Source organism: Hemiscyllium ocellatum, chromosome 32, assembly GCF_020745735.1.
Source record: "Hemiscyllium ocellatum isolate sHemOce1 chromosome 32, sHemOce1.pat.X.cur, whole genome shotgun sequence".
Classification (NCBI taxonomy): Eukaryota; Metazoa; Chordata; class Chondrichthyes; order Orectolobiformes; family Hemiscylliidae; genus Hemiscyllium; species Hemiscyllium ocellatum.
Window position 1 is genome coordinate 44,602,513 of NC_083432.1, and position 13,934 is coordinate 44,616,446.

General features: G+C 40.3%; 1 protein-coding gene across 5 annotated transcripts in view; it reads left to right on the forward strand.

Moving 5' to 3' along the window:
* LOC132831016 (phosphatidylinositol 5-phosphate 4-kinase type-2 beta) overlaps window positions 1-13,934 on the forward strand; it is a 120,862-nt gene that overhangs the window by 19,841 nt on the left and 87,087 nt on the right. For all 5 annotated transcript variants that reach the window (XM_060849040.1, XM_060849041.1, XM_060849042.1 and 2 more), the window contains exons 2-3: window positions 5,289-5,386; window positions 8,340-8,436. In XM_060849040.1, the coding sequence (XP_060705023.1) occupies window positions 5,289-5,386; window positions 8,340-8,436 (195 nt within the window). The remainder of the gene's footprint in view (window positions 1-5,288; window positions 5,387-8,339; window positions 8,437-13,934) is intronic.

Consider the following 13,934-nt stretch of genomic DNA (forward strand, 5'->3'; position numbering starts at 1 on the left):
GGAGGCCGGTTTGCTGGCATTTTCACATGCAAAAGCAAATGACTCATCTTAACTGTTTGAAGCTTGCTTAGAATAATTGAATTTTAGTTGTAACTCTAAAGCATCTTGCACTTGGAGGTTATTACATCATCCACCTGTCTATATTTCCTGCCTGGTCTTGCTTCTCTCTAATGCTGTAACTTTCTCCAGCCCTACTATACTCTGAGAATTCAATGTTTCTTCTAACTCTGGCATTCTGTGCATCTTCAGCTTGAGTCACTCCACTGCTTGTGACTGTACTTTAAATCCTAAGGTCTGGAAATGCCCCCTCCCAAATCTTCACCTCTGACTGTCTGTCTTTTACGCGCTCTTACAGAACGTTGTGAACACAGCCCACACCATCGTGCAAACCAATCACCTATCCGTTGACTCCATCTATCTTCTCATTGCTACGGAAATGCAGTCAACATCGTCAAAGACTCCTCCCACCGTGGTTATAATCTCTTCCAAACTCTCCCATCAGGCAGAAGTTACAAAAACTTAATGTACATTTTCAGCAGGTTCAAGAACAGCTTCTTCCCTGCTCTTGTTAGACGACTGAATGGACACCCCCAATTTCAAACTAATGCTGGGCTTGGTTTTGTATATTTCCTGTGCAACTGTAACTTTGTACGCATCGCTGTGTTCACACTATGGCCTGTATGTTATGTTATGAGTGTTATGATCTGCTTACTGCATGCAAAACAGAACTTTTCACTGTGCTTAGATACATGTGACAGCAATAAATCAAATCAAATCCTTAAAACATACCTCTTTAACCAGTCACCTCTCCTAAAGTCGTCTCCTTCGATATTGTATTTTTTTAATCTCGTTACATTGCTGCAAAATCCCTCAGGGCAAAGAGTTATTCAAAAGGTGCTAAATAAAAATACAATTTGTTCTTGTGTTCTATCAATGAGAAAGTGTGACAGTCAACTTTAAATAATTGAATTTCACCACTCTCTTCTCAAGGTAAGTATGGATGGGCAATAAATGTTGACCCAGTAAAAGACACCCATGTCCCACAAGTGAATCTAAAAAGAAATACATAGTAATGGAAGTTTAGATTTCTTTAAAAAGCTCACCAAGAACAATTTGTTGCTCTGTTTAACTGTAAAGATATTTAGGTTAACAAAGCACTTGTGTATTTATATATATAAAGAAATTTTAGTTAATGCCTGTTACTAATGTTGTACTGCTTGCTATATGCTAATGATTATTGGTTTCTGCAATTTATGATTTGCTACTGTGCTTGGGTAAGGCATGTGTTGTATTCAGCACTACTTCCACTATCAGATATATTTTTAAAAAATTGCTGGCAACTCTGTTTTTGATTTATTGGTTCAGTAATTTAGATTACTATCTGGATTGCTAACTGAAGAATATCTTAGTGATGGGAAAGTATAGGAGCTATTGGTTTGTTTTCTGCAGCAGCATAATGTGTTGGGGTTTAATAATTGTATACTTGACACAAGTTGCAGGCTCAGGAGCTTCAACTGAATTTAGGTTTGCAAATGAAAGTGTCTGTAGTGGGTGTACTTGTGGCAAATTTAATGTTTTGCTAATTATAAAAGTTTTTAAGAAATCACATTGTATTCTGATTCAAGCAATGCTCTTAACTGATTTATTCAAATCATTACCATCCTACAGTGGCCTTTAGATGAATTGTTAAGCAAAGGCCCAGTCAACCTTTTAACTAGACATAAAATATGCCAGAACGGGACGTACCCTCTGGTGTCTTGGCCAATATCTATCCCTCAGCCAACATCAATGGAACACGCACACCTTTTTATTATCACATTACAGTACGTAACTTGACCCCTGCATTGCCCGTGTTCCAATAATAACCAAAATATTTTAAAATATTTCATAGACTATAAAGTGTTCACAATATCCTGAGGTTATGAAAGAGGCAACAAATTGCTGGAGAAAAAGCCAAGCTAACCCTATTAACTGAGTTTCTAAAGTATTGTGCTCCAAAGTCAGCGGGTTTGAAACATGGACTCAGCAGCATCAGTGGAGAGAAAACAGAGTATCTCCAGCAATTCCTGTTTTTGTTTCAAATTTCCACCTTCCACAGTTCTTTGTTTTATATTGTTGCAGTATTTGCGTGCCTGGTCCAGTTGGGTTTACGGTCAATGGTAATAACAGTGATATTGATGGCAGGGAATTCAGCCAAGTTAATGCCATTCTACACTGAGGGGATATGGTTAGATCTAAATACAGTTGCCATAGTCCTGTTGGAGCATAGAGCTAATCTCTCTTTAGAGAGAGACAACTGATGATGATTTAACCTGAGAGTCACCACACCACAGGACATGGCAGAGGTTGAGAAGGAGAATCCTCCATAGTAATCTCAGTCACTTGAACCTAAACTGTTGACATCACAATCCAGCCAGCTGATGGTTGCAAGAATGTACGCTGAATTCAAATCCAGTGCATGCCATTCATGAACAATACTGTTCACATGGAGCGATGCAATGCACTATTGCAGAATCATGCCCTCCATTTGACTGAATCTAACACAAAAATAACTTGGAATAAATGTTGCATCTGTTACATCATTACTGCAGCTACCAGAGGAGCTGGGAATTCTGTAGCAAGTAGATAGTCTTACAATTTCCAAGTGCCTGACCACAATGAACAAGGCACAAATCATGAGGGAATACTGCTCACTTGCCTGACTGAGGGGAGGTCCAACCACACTTGAGAAGCTGCATCCCACTTGATTTGCACACCATCCTATAACTACAACATTCATTTTCCCATCACTAATGCAATGGCAGCAGTGTCGATCATCTGCAAAATGCACTGCACATGAGCTATTCAAAAGCAGCTTCCAAACTTATGATCTCAACAACATAGAGAAGTAAAAGCAGCAAACATATGGGAACACCACGACTTGAAACTTTCTCTCCAACTTTGTACGTATCTTGACTTGGAGCAATATCACTCACTTTTCCTTCATGCTGGTTGTATGTCCAGAAAATCCCATCCCTTTGCTGCATAGGCTTTAGCCAGTCAAGAATGTAGTTCATGCCCATTTTCGTGCGGCTGTGCAGGACATTGGTTAGGCCACTTTGGAATATTGTGTGCAATTCTGGTCTCCTTCCTATCAGAAAGATGTTGTGAAACTTGAAAGGGTTCAGAAAAGATTTACAAGGATGTTGCCAGGGTTGGAGGATGTGAGCTATAGGGAGAGGTTGACTAGGCCAGGGCTGTTTTCCCTGGAGCATCAGAGGCTGAGGGGTGATCTTCTAGAGATTTGTAAAATCCTGAGGGGCACGGATAGGATAAATAGACCAAGTCTTTTCACTGAGTCCAGAACTAGAGGGTATAGGTTTAGGGTGAGAGGGGAAAGATATAAAAGAGACCTAAGGGGCAACTTTCTCACGCAGAGGGTGGTACATGTATGGAATGAGCTGCCAGAGGAAGTGGTGGCTGGTACAATTGCAACATTTAAAAGGCATCTGGATGGGTATATGAATAGGAAGGGATTGGAAGGATATGGGCCGGGTGCTGGCAGGTGGGACTAGATTGGGTTGGGATGTCTGGTCGGCATGGACGAGTTGGACTGAAGGGTTTATTTCCGTGCTGTACGTTTCTGTGACTCTGTGATTTTTGAGGATAATATGGATTGATGAATAAATGCTGGTCTTGTCAGAGGTGATCACCTTCCACGAATGAATTCTAACATATCCAAGCAAAATTGCATAATATTTATAGGATATTGGCAAACCTGCTGTGGCCTTACTGATGGAAACATAAATGGAGTAATTTCTCATTTTCTACCAAAAGACCTATGTCAGGGAGTAAAAATTGCTATGGCACATCTCTTCAAGGGCAAAGATGTCTAAGGCAGTTGAGAAATAATTGAGCAAATTTAGTCGTTCATGAGATTGCAAGTCAGAATTCTGTTACTTTTCTCTCCTTTTGAGTGCAGTTTGAATTAATTTGTGATCTGGGATGTAGCGATTTTGTTTCATTCAAAAATAGAACTCTGACTATAATGGCTGATTTCAGAAATAACGCTTAATACTCACTATTTCTTCTCCGAATAGGAATGCAGAGTGAATTGACTAAAGTCGATTTATAATTAATGAAAATTAAAATTTCCAACATTCCAACCAGAAATCTGTCATGATATTTGAGACAAGGTCTTGTGAAATCTCTTTTTTTTTGTTTAGTGAAAACGCTTCTTTTATCCTTTCTGCCAATGTGGAGGCATTCAACATCAATTTATCTTGGTCAATTTACCGGGGATAGAAGGGTTAGATGATGAGAATGAATACGTAGATTCATTTCAGAATGAGTTTGGTTGGAACCCACGCAGATACATGTGCTCAAGCAACACCTTTGGCAACATTTGGCACCTCCTCTTTCCTCAGTTTTGTTTGCATTAGGAATAGAAGACTAATGGCTGATCTAATTGTTCGAGATTATTTGCAGATTAGATAGGGAATTTGACAGGGTTGACAGAGAACCTATTTTCTCTGGTAGTCAAGAGCAAGGGGTCTAAATTAGAAATAGTCTTTCTTTATAAGAAAGCTATTGGGAAGGACTTTTCCATGCATCATGCTGGAAACTTGGAATTTGCTCCTCCAAGCGCTGTTGACTGGGATTCAATAGAATTTTATCAGAGAAAAGTGTTGGAACATGGGTGGTTAGAAAAGCACAGGCCGTACATGTATATGCGGCAACACACAGTCCAATTCCTACACACACCAATGCACATGCCCTCACGCATCCATCCAACCACCACCCCTCCTCTCCCAGCTCACTCTCAAACACACAAATGCAGAAACATACACTCTGCCTGTAGAAATAATGGATAGCAATCAAGAGCAGACATCGCCTTATTGTTTTTCCATTCTGCAGCTCTGGGGCGCTTAAGTGAATTGCTGTGTTGTTGTATCCACTTTAGTGATACATGCAGAGAGTGGGAATCAAACCAAGTGACCTTTTGATGTTCTGTATGGATCAGTTTCATACGCCCCGTGCATTTGGCAACTAATCTGTCAAATTATATTTGACTCTCAAAAATACTTTGGAGTATTAAAAAAACAGCAAAAGTGGACATAATGGTAATAAGATGGTGCTGAAATTGACTAGCTTCCACTCATTTCCTTTATTTTGTTTCACATCAGCATGTTTCCTGTGAATCATCTTCAGCCTTCTTTAGATGTACAGTACCTTGCCAGGCAATCCACTGGAACTAATACAGTCTGCCATAAAAGTGAGGTTAACAGTATTAACTGTTTCCTTTTCAGATCAATGAGCTGAGCCATGTTCAGATCCCTGTAATGTTGATGCCAGATGACTTCAAAGCATACAGCAAGATTAAAGTGGACAATCACCTTTTTAACAAGTAGGTGGATGTTGTTTTCTCTGGTTTTATTGTATGGACAAAAAAAAGAGAGATGCCTTCGAGTGTAATCATTTGAACTGACCATATTGAGCTGTCCAACATTCATATATAAGATATTCTGCCTCTGAACCTTGGTTTATTGAACATGAAACCATATGCAGTGACTTAAGGTTGTATCAATATAATAGATTAATTTAAATAAAATCATAGAATCCCTGCAATTAATGAGTCATTTTCAGTTCATTGACGTGTTGGCTTTCGGTTTCCGATTTAAATTATGAGCATTTGAATTATTTTCCAATATCCTCAGATAATATAGTAATCTAATCCAACTGTGAGTTTAGCCCACATTCCTGATCCCTTGCCTTTTTCCCAGAAAAGAGCTTGGTTGCTGGATGAAAAAGACAGAGCCAATCAGTGAGCGAGACTTGTTTTATTGCCCATATCTGCAGTGACCTGTGGGAGTAGCGTTGACACTGAACATCCTGTGCATTCTTTAGCATGACATATTTTTTTGATTTGGTTTATGATTGTTTTGTGATTATGATTTGTTTTGTATGCAGTACAGGCAAATCATACCATACAAGTGCTATAGGGTAATGCAATATTGCAACTGCAGAGAAGATGCACAGAGAATGAGATCAGCATTAATTTAAAAATTGAGAGGTACGTTAAGAAGTCTGAAAACAGCAGGGAAGAAGCTGTTCTTGAATCTGTTGGTGTATAGGTTTAAGCTTTTGTATCTTCTGCCTGACGGGATTATTGGGGGGAGGGGTCTTTGATATTAACTGCCTTCCCAAGGTAGCAAGAATTGTGGGTGAAGTCCATGGATGGAAAGTTGGCTTGTGTGATGGATTGGGCTGTGTTCACAACTCTGTAGTTTCTTATGCTCCTGGGCAGAGCAGTTGTCATACCAAACCGTGATGCGTCTGGATAGCTTGCTTTCTATGGTAGATCTGTGAAAATTGATAACAGGCTTTGTGGACATGCTGAACTTGCTCAGCCTCCTGGGGAAGTAGAGACATTGTTGTGCTTTTTTGACCATATCATCAACATGGATGAACCAGGAGAGTGATTATTGCTCCTAGAAACTTGATGCTCTCGGCCCACTCCACCTCAGCACCGTTAATGTAGAGGGGGGCATGGCCTCCACCTTGCAATGTTTACGACACAAGGACAAGGAGATATACATTTGGAAAATGATAGAGAAGAAATGTTAATCTGGTGAAGTGTTTGGCCAGTGTGCACAATGAATCTACTTGAATTTCCCAGTGTAAACAACAGAGAGGTTTGACAATGTCCAGTGATTTGAGGTTGATTAACTCAAGAAATAAGTTTCTTTTTTCTAAAAGGTTAAACTGAGAGCTAATTGTAACAGGGTTTTTATTAAATTGTGGAAGGGTTTAATAGGATGAATGTAGAGAAGATGTTTCTATTTCCAAGTGAGATCAAAGCTAAGAACTATAAACATACGGTAGTCAACAATGAATCCATCACAAACTCTGAACAAACTCATTTATCCAGAGATTGTTTAGGAAGTGCAACTTACAGACACGCATGGAAGGTAAGATGAATTGCACAGACTCAGTTAAAGCTAGAAAGCAAGAGTGAGGAAGGAACAAGGATATGCTGAAAGTAAGAGCTGGAATAATGAAGGAGAAGGTTTGTTTGGAGGACAAACATGGCAAGGATGATCTGATTAGTCTGTTTCTGTACTGCAAGTGCAATTTAATTCTGGACTTTTTTAAATCAACCTGTTTCAAAATGTTATTGCACACTTCTGAAATAGATAGAGCATGAACCTGGTCTCCTGGGACACTACCACAAGAGCACCATGGTTGAATATTGTCTTGGTGTTCTAAATGTTTACTCCAGTGAAATTATCACCATATCATTACAAACACTGGGCAGCAGTATAATTCTAATAATGCTATATCTGATTCACTACTTTGCAAGGTTAAAACGTAATCTTCAATTGATGGTGATTTTGGATCAGCCTCAGTAGGAACTGTTGATCATTATAATCCGTCATTGTCATTGTGCTTCTGATAGACACGAGGAGCAGATGCATTTATTAAAACAAATAATGGCTGAACGAAAAATCAAAATTCTGTCATTGAATCTTCTATGTCCCTGTGGTCCCCTCTTGTCGAAAATTATAATTAAATCAAAGGCCAGGATCCCGATTTCCGAACCTGATCAGCGTTGGTTCTCGCAAGTGACCAAATGGGCCAGGAGTCCTCCCAGCTGAGCAGTGCAGTGTGGTCCAGGTATACAGGCGGTTGACAGTGATGTGGATTGGTGCTTAAATCACACCTTTCTTCTGACACTAGCTGCCATAATGCAAGTTTCCTGAAGCTACTTTAATACCTCCCAAGAGAAGCTGAGTTGGTGGGTAGGATGACAGGTTGGGGGTAGGGTAGCAGTTAGTTGAGAGATTGGAGTGCCAGATCAATGGGGGAGTGGGGTAGTTGGGGGATTGGGGCTGTTACCCCCTAGGTCAGGGTGGGTGGGGAGCAGATATTACACTTCAGGTCCTGATGTCTGATTGAGGATGTTCTTTGGGATCAGAGAAGAAGATGAATGACTCTCAACTATTTTGGTGGAGGTGTGGGGATGGTTGAGTTAGAGGTATTGACTCTGAGGGGTCTGATATTTGGAGGAGAGAAGACTTGAGTGTGGGGGTAGGGAGAGTGTTTGTCTGCAGTGATGTTAGGGTCTTCCCATTAGAATATCTGGGGCACGGTCTCTTGGTTGGGAGATGGGTATAAATTTGGGCCATACAGCAAATAGATTCAACCAAGTCTTTGCAATTGACTGTTTGTACATGACTAGACTCCTACTGGAGGGTGGGAGGGAGGAAGAGACATTGATTCACAGGCATTTACTGCTTTATCAAATAAAAACAGGACTACAATTCCCACTTTGAAACTGTTCATTATTAATTTTGCAGAGAGAATCTCCCAAGCCGTTTCAAGTTTAAGGAATATTGTCCAATGGTTTTCAGAAACCTGCGAGAGAGATTTTCCATTGATGATCAGGATTATCAGGTTGGTTTCTTTGCTCGTTAATCAGTTGCTTCAGCACCCCTGCACTCTGACAATGGATCATGTTAATTTTAACAATGTATTTTAATAAGTAGAGTCAGAAAATAAACCATTCCAAGACCGACTGGTACTGCAGAGTTGCAGGGAGGTTTGTACATTACATTGCAGTAGGTTCTACCTTCTACTGGGGCATTTTTTTTAATATATGCTAGCTTCTGTTACAGTAAACACAAAGCATTATTTTCTGTGGTTTCAATCCACCCTGTTCGGATTTAATATTTGGTCAGCTTTACTCTGACTCATCATTGTTTTCTCTTCAGTGTTGGCCTTGCTGTGTACTAAAATATAATGAGAGGTTGTGAGTATGAAGATAAGAGCTCCCTGCTTTTGTGGAAGTCTGCTTGATTAGCACTGTGTTTATATTCAGCTAAATTTCTTCCCTGTGAAAGGAAATACCCCAAAGAGAGAACAACATTTTGTGGTGTCAGCGAAACCAGCAACCAAATTACTCATCAGGAACTGGTGTTTTTCTGACTAATATAGTTCCAAAATTCAGGAACAACATTATGTTCCTTATACAGTTGTACGTTGTGTATTAATATCAGCTCAGTTGAAATTTAGGCACCTTGCAAGTAATATTTTCGTGGTGAGGAAGTTTTAAGGGTTTTACAAAGTTTTGAGTTTCAGTGGCCTTAAAGAATGGAATAGCTCCAGCAATATGAAGCTTGCTTGATTAAGTGCTCCGTCTCAGATGGATCTGAGTCATACAGACCGGGCATTCATCTGTTACCTCTTGCTGATCTCAGCTGCATGGGTGGATAGGCAAGGCAGAATTGGAACAGCTCTCCAGTGACCCCACCTATTTAATAAATGTGAACACTAGCTGCTCATGGGTAGGCTCTCACATATGGGAGAGGTACAGGCATATTGACAGCTTCATACTCCAGTGTGAGATGACATCTTTTGGAATTCAAAAAATTGGGGAAGCAGAGCTCCTGAGTATGCCTGAGAGTAATGACAAAACAGAAGTAGTCTACCCTCTAATACCTCCATGGGAAGAAGTAGAATTGTACACTGGTACATTACAGAAGAAGTTCATTTGGCCCTGTAGTCTGCACTGGTTCTTCCAAAGAGCAATTTAGTTAATGTCACACCCCATTCTTTCCCCATATCCCTGCAAAATTTTGACCTTGAACTGTTCATCTAATGCTCTCTTGAAATTGTTCCCTCCCCCTACCAGACACTGTCTCTAAATATGCCCAGAAATATAACTATGCTGAATTTTACTAATTTAATGGTGATTTTTGGTGTTTTTAAAAAAAAACAACTGAGCATCATTGTTATGCACAGTGCAAATTAAACCAATTGAATTTGCACCAGAATAGAAGAAAATATGTCACTTCAAACACATGAGGTCAGTGGTAACAGAAGATGGAAGTGTGGAAAAGGAAATGAAACCATGAGTTTAGTTCTACTTGCGATAGCTTCATAGGATAGAAAAGTTTCATTGAATCTGGTAGGAAACTCCTACAAGTCAGTTGTGAGAGACCAATCTTGTTTATATTATGCAAAAACGTGAGTGACAGCAAGAAGAGAGGAACAGTGACTGGGGACTATTGAGGTGTATGTGTGAAGTCATGAGAAATGACAGAATCGGGGATCAGTACATCAAAGGGCCAGTGAAGTTTGTGCAAACTTTGAAGAAAACAGCTGAGATGACATTGAAATGGTTTGTTGTGAAGAGGGAACATGCAAGGAGAAGAATGTCTGGGTTGCCAGAAGAGAACTGGGAAGGTCTAACACTAGACAGAAGGAAGTGGTGGTGAGACACTTGGCAGCAGTGGCATTAATGATAGAGGAGGTGAAGACGGTGAAGAATAATCGAATGGCATTTCAGGATCTGCAGCAAAAATTAGAAAAACCAGAAGAAGAATTTGCAGCAGGGTTACATTGAACTGAATTATTTTGGATCCATGCTGAGGCATTGGTGTCACATGATGCGTTGGTGTTTGGCACAAATACAGGAAGAGGATGTGTGCCCTACCTGGATCTTTTGATGATTAACGGAGAGTGCCACCTTATGGTTACAAAAAGTATGAATTGAAGAAACACTGTATGAAATGTGAAACCTGTATTGGTTGCATTGCTTTTTTATTTTTGATGGGTGACTCAGTTGCTTATTTTTCTCCTGCTTTTTGATGACGGTCATGCCATGGGCCATGTGTAAATGCTCCTCCTTAAATAACTACAGTAAGATCCCTGAACATTATCTTCTGAAGGGCATTCATGCTCTGCTCCAATGTAATGCTTCCATTTCTATAATTCTCATTGACAAATAAAGTTCATTTAGACTGACTTGAAGACCAGGTAATCGTGACAAAGAGCAAACTAACCATCTTCTTTTGAGATTAATTTCATCAGCATTTCAACCCTGTGTTGAAGTCCTGAAAATACTTATCAGGTCTGGAAGCATCTCTGGAGAGAGAATCAGTATAATTGGGCTAGATTTCCAGTAGTATTTTGGGAATCTGATGTTGGGATCTAATGCAGGTGTCCGTGCCCTTAGTTGGCAGCAGTAAGACCGGTTCAGTGATCTTCTGAGAGCTCGCTTCCCAACTGAGTTTCATCTACAATCTGGTTTAGTTTTTTGTGTAATTTGATGCAATATTTTTTGTAGTCTCCAGTTTTTTTACATCACTGGGAAAGGTATAAAATGTAGACACTGAAGATGTTTCCACTTGCTGGGAACCCCAAAGCTACGCGATCATGAAAGTATAATTCTGACCAACAAATCCAGTAGATAATTCAAGAGAAATGTTGTTACTCAAAAACTTAGAATATGGAACTCTCACCCACACCAGTTCATGCAAATAGCACAGATCAATTTAAAGGAAAGTTTGATAAACACGAGAGAGAGAAGATATCCTGACAGGTTTAGTGGGACTACAGTGGCAAATAGTACTTGATTAGTTAAATCAAATGGACTGTTATACTAGGGTAAATTCTAAGCAAGATCTTAATGTTTTTATTTAGGATACATCAATCAGTGCACAACTGAAAGCAGTCCTTTTGAACCCTGTCAGCCCAATAAAATTCAAGAGTTGGCAAATTAACAAAAAAACAATTAGAAATCTCTGTGGCCTAATGCCCAAAATAGTGATTTGGATACTTCCCAACTGAGGGATCAAGCTGTTGTATTGTGTTAAATTCAAACTTACAGACCAGAAGATGTCTGCTTTGATTTTAAACCAGAACCTGGTTTGTTGATCCTGTTCCGCTGTTGGCTTTCTGCAGCTTTCCACTCTGATTACCTGGAGTATGACACATCAGCTTGTCTCTGGGGGACATCAAATGGTTTATGGTATAAATTGGAGTCTTGCTCTGCAGATGCCAAGTGATGGCAGGATTAGGATTTGTTGGAGTACTCTGTGTGAACCTTCCCTGTCACCACTGACTACTCTGTTGACGCCTTGGTCCACGGTCACTTAGATGAGTTGCCAAGGGTGGCTGTGTTGCTGCAGGGAGATCTGTATCCCAGCATCAGTCATTGTGGAGAAAAGGATGTGTGGTTGAGATGGGAGTGGCAGACACTTGGATGGAAATTCTGTGGGCTTTTTGATTTTTGAATTTTTGACTCAGCACCAAACATGGCAGCTGCTGAATTACAGTGTGAGAACAGAATGCAGGAAAAGAAGATGTGTGAAATAAATGGACTTGGCGCCCAGTCTTTCTGGTCCAAGTCTGGTAGAGCTTGAATCCAGATAAATGGCAATGTCATCCATGTTGGCCAGAGCTTCATGCAAGAAATTCTGTAAATATTTCCCTGAATCCTTGTGTCCTCAATGTTTAGAATCTCACAGCACATATAACTTGTTGTGAATGTACTGTTTCAGTGCAGTGTATAACATCTCCCTGCAGTCACCATTATTGTCATATTGGTCGCAATCACCCCATCTCCCACATCCTTTGCTCCAGGCTGATATATTTATACATTTGGGGGAGGTGAAAAAAAGATAGAGAAGCAGACAGACAGACAGTGTCAAGTGTTGGGGAAAGCAAGACAGATTGGCTCCAGTAGATACAAATTTTCACCTCCAGGGATCCATCTAATTACTATGGCTCCCAGTAAATTCAAAACTATTGATCTCAATGCACTGATGTACCTTACTTGCCTCTTTAATCTGTCTTTCCTATTGATAGCTGGTGGCTATTCTCAGGTACTGCTACCTGTATTGGCTTTGTATAGCAATAAGATTTAAACTCCAATTGTAAACCAATTTGTATACAAGGCAAAGGCTTTGCTGTTGCAATTATGACAGCTTCTTCTGCTTTAGAAGTTCCTAACATTAATAATTGAGATGCAGGTCATCAGCTCTGGTGGATACTTAGACAACAATGGCAAGTGTTCTTATCTGAGTTTAGTGGATTAGGTTTTGAAATTTATTGCAGCTGTGACTGAAGCTGAGGTGAACCCTGACAACAATGAGCTGAAGGAGGCAGAAAACAATATCCCCCACAAATTGAAGACTTGATATTTAGTGTATGAGATGATATGGTTACATGAAAGAGAGATCACATTTTTTTCTGATTTTGTAAGTGTTCATAAAACCTTTCGTGCATCTTTTTCATTCCACAGTATCACTGTATTGCAGCTTTCATCTTTATGTCCCAGTTAAAACAAAATTTCACAATGATCTGTGATTATTAACTATTAAAATCTCAGGTGAAGTACACACATATGTGAAACAGAAAAACCATCTACATCAATGAAAAATATTCTGGTATTTGGGTGCATGTGGGTGCAGAAATGGTGAGATTGGATGTAATATTACATGATGTTTTTATTTCCGCCATCCAAATTTTTGGAGCGCTGTTTTATTTATGCAGATTGCTTTCCGTCCCTCATGATTCCACCTCATCTTTCTCTTTCATTCTGTTCTCTGTAAGTCATTCTGCCTGCATTGATTGTACCGAAACACGCCAGCTCCTGAGGAGACTTGTCAGGGTGGGTGCTGAAGGGATTAGACTTAGACTTAGACTTAGACTTACAGTGTGGAAACAGGCCCTTCGGCCCAACAAGTCCACACCGACCCGCCGAAGCGCAACCCACCCATGCCCCTACATTTACCCCTTACCTATCACTACGGGCAATTTAGCTTGGCCAATTCACCTGACCCGCACATCTTTGGACTGTGGGAGGAAACCGGAGCACCCGGAGGAAACCCACGCAGACACGGGGAGAACGTGCAAACTCCACACAGTCAGTCGCCTGAGTCGGGAATTGAACCCGGGTCTCTGGTGCTGTGAGGCAGCAGTGCTAACCACTGTGCCACCGTGCCGCCCTCAAGTGTTTCTCCCAAGTGGGAGAGACCTAAACTAGGAGCTACCATTTAAAAATAAGAGGTTTTCCCATTTAATGAGGAAATGAGGAAGCAGGTTTTCTGTGAGGGGTTGGGAGTTTGTGGAGCGCAGATAGCATTTGTTGCAACGTCATTGATTAC